Here is a 6,431-nt window from a genome sequence, read left to right as displayed (position 1 = left end):
GCCGATACCGATATTAGGGAGTAAAAAATATATATATATATATATCGGCCGATATTCTTTGTGTATTTTATAGTACAGTCAAAAGTTTGGACACTTTCCTATTCGTGTGTCCAAACATTTGACCGGTATTACATATAGAATACAGTATATACATAAACAGAATATATATACATAAACACATTTTTTGCAATGATCACTCAAATGTGGTGATCAAACACTTATGACGTGACAGAGATATGCAATGGAGGCCGGGCATTTAACAATTTAACAATAAACTTTATTATCCAAAATGAGTCTGACATCAGTGCACTGAACAGTAAAGTTGAAGTTTATTTAACTTTAATTCAATTCCGTTCAACTTTATTCCGTTGAAGTTTATTTCACTTCGGAACATTCATTCACAGATTTGCACTACTGTCTTCACACACAGACGAAACTTACTAGAAGTGTGAAGTGTGACATAATATACCTCTGTAAATACAATATAAATTCACGTCTCACGCACTTTAATGCCCTTTGAATGTAACGTGTACGTTCCCTTGGAACTGGAATCATGGTGGAATTTCATGTCCACTTCGCAGGGCACTTACGGTTGAATAAGACAACGCTTAAATGCTGCTGCCTGAACAAGAGGCCTCCTTACTGATGTGAAAGTGTTGACTGGTGTCACTATCTCGTGAACGTGCTGGCGGATCTCCACCAAATTCGGGGGATCCCTTCATCTCGAGGAGCCCTCTCGAGCGCCACCCTCCGCGCGTTGGTAGCCCCCCGGGATCGTTAAATCGGTCGGCGCCGGACAGCAAATTTAACCACCCGTAACTCCCGAAGCCCGGGGGCTATCGATGCGGGGGTGGTCTTATTCAAAAGAGGGCCTCTAGACGTACACTCGATTCGCGTTCGATAGGGTTCCTCGAGCTGAAGGGATCCCCCGAATTTGGTGCGGATTCGCCTTGCTGTTACGGAGATATGGCCGTTCAAAGTTTCAGTGGTTTTCCATAGACTAAGCTTTAAAGCGTTTCATCCAGGTCGCCAGTAGCAAACAATGGAGCGCGCTCTGCTGGACAAACTAAGTAATTACACCATTTCAAGCATTTTATCTGCGTTATATGTTCTGTAAGAAAATTGTCATATCGGCGGCATATTCGCCAATACCGATATATACGACAGGCTCATATCGGCCGATAATATTGGCAAAACGATATATCGGTCGGGCTCTAGTTAGTAAGGTAGTTGTTAAATTTAGGTATTGGGTAGAATTAAGGATGCAGAGTATGGTCATGCAGATTATGTGCTTTATAAGTAATAATAAACAGCCAATATGCTAATTATATGCATGCTAATAAGCAACTAGTTAATAGTGAGAATTAGCTTCACAGACATGATTTCTTTGAAGAGTTGTACGGAAAACAGCTGTGTACCTATTCTTCTAAAATTTCTTTTTTTTTTTTTGTTTCAGAGGAAAAATAACAGCATACAATTTTTGAATGACATTAGGATAAGTAAATAATGACAATATTCATTTTCACAGAATTAGCGCAAAAAAAGAGAAACATACCCCTCAGGCCACTCGTGACTGATAAAACCTTGTTCATCTCTCATGCGTTAGTGTCCCTGTAGACACATCTTCAGGGGGTAGTTAAAAGCCTGGGCTTAATTTAACCGCCAGTTTAAGTTCCCTTCGTGTCGGATAGGCTCTGCTCTCAACGCTTCACAAGGCCTCCACTTAGTCAAAACAACTGTTAATTGACAGGCAGAACGACCCTGAACAACCCTTGAATAATTGAAGAGTTGTACGGAAAACAGCTGTGTACCTATTCTTCTAAAATTTTTTTTTTTTTTTGTTTCAGAGGAAAAATAACAGCATACAATTTTTGAATGACATTAGGATAAGTAAATAATGACAATATTCATTTTCACAGAATTAGCGCAAAAAAAGAGAAACATACCCCTCAGGCCACTCGTGACTGATAAAACCTTGTTCATCTCTCATGCGTTAGTGTCCCTGTAGACACATCTTCAGGGGGTAGTTAAAAGCCTGGGCTTAATTTAACCGCCAGTTTAAGTTCTCTTAGTGTCGAATAGGCTCTGCTCTCAACGCTTCACAAGGCCTCCACTTAGTCAAAACAACTGTTAATTGACAGGCAGAACGACCCTGAACAACCCTTGAATAAAACATGAGAGAGGTTGGAAGTTACGCATGATCAAGTGGGAATTTAGAGGAAAGGGAAAGAGAAATCTGTAGACTCATAGCTCTCCCTTTGCTTACAGTTCATATTTTAGACTTCTTGCTTATCACAGGCTTTAATTTTTCTACCCAAAACTGGTTTAACAATCAGACTCTAATCAGCCGCCAGTCTTCGGTCCGTTGGAAACCTAGAGGAAAGACTGCTTTGTGGTAATTAATAATCTTTTGTGAGCACAGCGTGCCATAGAAAGATTGAAAGCAGAGAACAAAATGAAATTATTGACTTCCTTTTCATTGCCGTGGCTCCCTCCTGGGTTTCTGCTTTTTAGGCTGAGAACAGCAGAGCAAAATCATGGCTTGTGCTTGGGATGGCAGCCTACAACAACACTTGACAGAGACGTCTACTGCATCTGTGTTCATAAGCTCCATTCCAAGCCTTAGCCTGCCTAGTCAGCATTTTAAGGCATCAATGGCATGCTCCCCTATGCTGAGGCCATTTTAAACAATAGGCGACAATAATATACCTTGTTTTGGTGAAATTTTACTTTAAAAACCATAGGCTGTAGACAGCAAGCGCTAGCTTTTAGAGCAGAACCGAAATTTAGTTATTGTGCTTTTCACGCACCTTATCAGCCTTGTCACAAGCGTTCTGCTTTTGGAGGAAGTATTACTCCAAAGTGGTAATGTTTGAAGACATGTCTAAATGTGGAGTGGCTCGGAGCTGAATTCCAGCCAGCCGTTTAATGGAAGCGAGTGAGCAAGAGAGCTCAGAGAGAGGATGCCTAGAGCCACAGCTGAGACAAAGACACGCTTAGAGACGCAGACACACACTGTGTCCATTCATCTTTCCCCAGAGGGGGAAAAAAAGAAAAACACACATGCACAGAGTGAAGATACATCGACAGGGTGCTGCTGGCCAGTGACCTGAAAGGGGAACGACAGCGCAGCAGACGCGGTCACGGTCACAGCAGGGGCTTCTGGGTAACAGGACATCTCTGCTGCGACACTTCATCTTTCACATCAAAGGCTTTTGTGCATCCCTGTGTTATTCTACCCTGTTAAAACGCATCATACATTATCAGACCAAACTGCTTTTTTGACTTTCATGTTGCTATATTTTGCATCGAACAATGGGGTTGTTTCCAGGCGGTGTTTTTAAAAGGTTTTGCAATGAAGATGTCATGAAGGCAGGCAGCTGTAGATGAACCAATCAGTAGGATGCAGCTGTATCAGGGTTCTGTAATGCAGATACTCACTATACTTGATATATTTATGGGCAAAGCTAACTTCCTGTCATTTCTGTGTTCTAGATGATGAAACATGCGTGGGACAGCTACAGGCAATACGGCTGGGGCCACAACGAGCTCAAACCCATCGCCAAGAAAGGACATTCCACCAATATATTCGGTAAGTAAGGAGCGCACATGCATGTTGGAGTCTCATTTACATGTAAATTACTGCTCTTGGGGGATGATTTGGTTCAGGTTGGTAAGGACAGACACGGGCAATCCCATCTACATCCACTTTTGTGTGCCGTCTAAAGCTCGCACTCTCGAAAGATGAGACGTGCTTGTGCAGTTCGCCGTCCCTATAATCATTTCTGTGTTTGTTTGTGTGTGTTGTTTATCGCTGGCTCTCAGCTGCAGAGCTAAACAAGATTCGACTACTGGGACTGAATCTTATCTGTGTGTGTACATGCGAGCATGTTTGAACAAAGAAATCACAATTGATCCTGTTTGCGTCTTACTTTGCTGCTGATGTAACTAAGGCTGTGTGTGCAGGGAAAAAGAATAGTATAAAAAAATGGTTCTGAATCCTGATAGGATGAGCTGCATTGAAAGCCGTTGTGAAATGCGGATAAATAAACCTTTGACTGAACATTCTTAAAGGATTTTTTTACCCAAGAAGGAAAAGTTTACCCAAAAATGAAAATTAACTGAAGATTTACTCTCCCTCAGGCCCATCTGAGTTTTTTTTTCATTGGAATAGATTTGAAGGAATTTAGCATTTTTTCACTTACTGTCTGATGGATTGTCTGCAGTGAATGGGTGCCATCAGAATGAGAGTGCAAACAGCTGATAAAAACATCACCATAATCCACAAGTAATCCACACGACTCGTCCATCAATTAACGTCTTGTCAAGCGAAAAGCTGTATTATTGTAATAAAATCAAGACATTTTAACTTCACAAGTCCTCTATCCATCATATTACTTTCTCAAGTGAAAAGTTGTTTCGTCTGAATCAGGAGAGAAATATACAGATATCAAGCACCGTTTATAAGCAAAAGCAGTTTATAAGCAGTTCGAAACAAGTGTCTGTGGATTCTGACATGAGAGGACAACGAGTAATGGACTTTTTGCTAGGAGGAAGCAATATTACGGACTCGTTTAAAGAAAGGGGCTTTTGGAATATATTAATAAATACCTACTTTTTAAATGAGCCAATCACGTCTCGTCCTACCTTATTTCCATCTGAATATTTTCAGAACTTTTCACTCAAATCTCATCACATTACTAAACTTTTTGAATGAGTTTCATTTTCAGTGCTGTTTCATTTTGTCTTTAAATATTTAGTTTTGCAAATCGACCTCAAGCAGTTTTCCTCAAACTTGCTACGTAAGATTTAGGATGAGGTTTTATTTGTTCTTTCTTTGAGATACCAGTGAGACACATATGATGCAGTTCTGTGGTTTAAACAAAATATGAGGGTGCTTTTGAAGAAGAACAAAGATATGAGAAGGAGAGAGAGTGTGGAAGAACAAGGGAGATGTGAGAGACTCTGTGCCTCATGCTGCAGTGCGGTGTGTCGAAGTGTCTTTCACACTTCACTTTCATATTTAATAAGCCTCTCTGTTTCTACCTTATACATGGAATGAACTCCTCAGCCATACATGTATCGATCGCTCTGTTTGAACGTACTTAGGTGTGTCTTGGATAGAATCTGGGGGAATCTACTTCTGGATGACTTTGTTTTTCTTTTCCAGAGGTTTCACTCTCATATACCCTGAACACTGTGTGCTTTGCTCCATCTGAAGTTCTGTCTTCAAGTGAAGAGAAACACCACTTCTCTATTCAAAAGCACTGTTTATGCCGTTGGTTGAGCCAGTGTTCCTGTGTCTGGCTGGTCGGGATGCTCAAGCAAACACAGTACTTATTAAACTATGATAGGAGGAAGTATTTTAACATCCAAAAAATTATGCACTTTTGAGTTTGCAAGATCTTTTGATCACTTTGTCCTATTTTAATTGTAATTATGTTGGCAGGCTTGTTTCGCACAGCCAGATTAAACTCAAACCATGAGGAAAACTTTTAGTATAAGCTCACTCATTAACAATGGCTCTATAAATAGTTTAAGCCGCTTTTCTGGTTCAGGCTAGCAAAAAAACAAAACTAAAAACAAAAAAAACTATAGATTATATTTCCACAAGCAACAATTCTAGTAAGAGGAAAGAGCTTTCGATTTAAGGAAATGTTTAAAAAAAATATATATATTTCTTAAAATTAATTCTAATATACAGTAAATTACATGTGTACACAATGTATTTACTATATTATTATATAATATTTAAATATAAATAGGTTAAAAGATAAACAAGCTTTCATTTCCTAATTCAAATGCTCTTTAATCTCATTACAATTGTTGCTTGTGGGAATATCATGTTGTTGTTTTGTTGGTTTTTTTTGGGCGGGGGGTTTGGCTAACCTGAAATAGAAAAACAAAACTAAACTATTTATAGAGCCATTATTAATGAGTGAGCTGGTGGTGCTGACAGTTTTATAATGTCACTTTCTGTTGACTGAATTTATCCTCCCCACCCTACATCTATGATGTTTGCTGATGTATTTTATCAATCTGACATTACAAGTGGGTTAGAATGGATTGTTCAACAACTAAATAGCCAGTTAGTGCCGCGAGTTTTACCTAGGTTTTTTTTCTTGGTTGCTTAGCCATAATAATTTTAGAAGCAGTGATTTTAGAAACATTGATGGCGCAGCATACTAAAAACAGGCTTTTAACATTCTTGTTGTTTTGATGTCCGTTAAAACTTTTCAGAGCATGTTAAAACTAGAGCCCGACCGATATATCATTTTGCCCTCAAGTGACACCAGTCAACACTTTCACTCCAGTAAGGAGGTTTCTTGTTCAGGCAGCATTCACGCGTTGTCTTATTTGACCGTAAGTGCCCTGCGAAGTGGACTTCACATAAAATTCCGCCATGATTCCAGTTCCAAGGGAACGTACAC

At 39.6% G+C, this 6,431-nt stretch overlaps 1 protein-coding gene across 1 annotated transcript in view; it reads left to right on the top strand.

Annotated features, from left to right (window-relative positions):
- The first annotated feature begins 3,231 nt into the window (after positions 1-3,231).
- LOC107569377 (mannosyl-oligosaccharide 1,2-alpha-mannosidase IB) overlaps positions 3,232-6,431 on the top strand; it is a 56,602-nt gene continuing 53,402 nt past the window's right edge. The window contains exon 1 of the mRNA XM_016255457.1: positions 3,232-3,592. Within this exon, the coding sequence (XP_016110943.1) occupies positions 3,496-3,592 (97 nt within the window). The 5' untranslated portion in view covers positions 3,232-3,495. The remainder of the gene's footprint in view (positions 3,593-6,431) is intronic.

The sequence above is a fragment of the Sinocyclocheilus grahami genome, unplaced genomic scaffold, assembly GCF_001515645.1.
Source record: "Sinocyclocheilus grahami isolate Dianchi unplaced genomic scaffold, SAMN03320097.WGS_v1.1 scaffold28.1, whole genome shotgun sequence".
NCBI lineage: Eukaryota > Metazoa > Chordata > Actinopteri > Cypriniformes > Cyprinidae > Sinocyclocheilus > Sinocyclocheilus grahami.
Note: the sequence above shows the minus strand (reverse complement) of the source record. Positions and strands in the feature narration are given on the sequence as shown.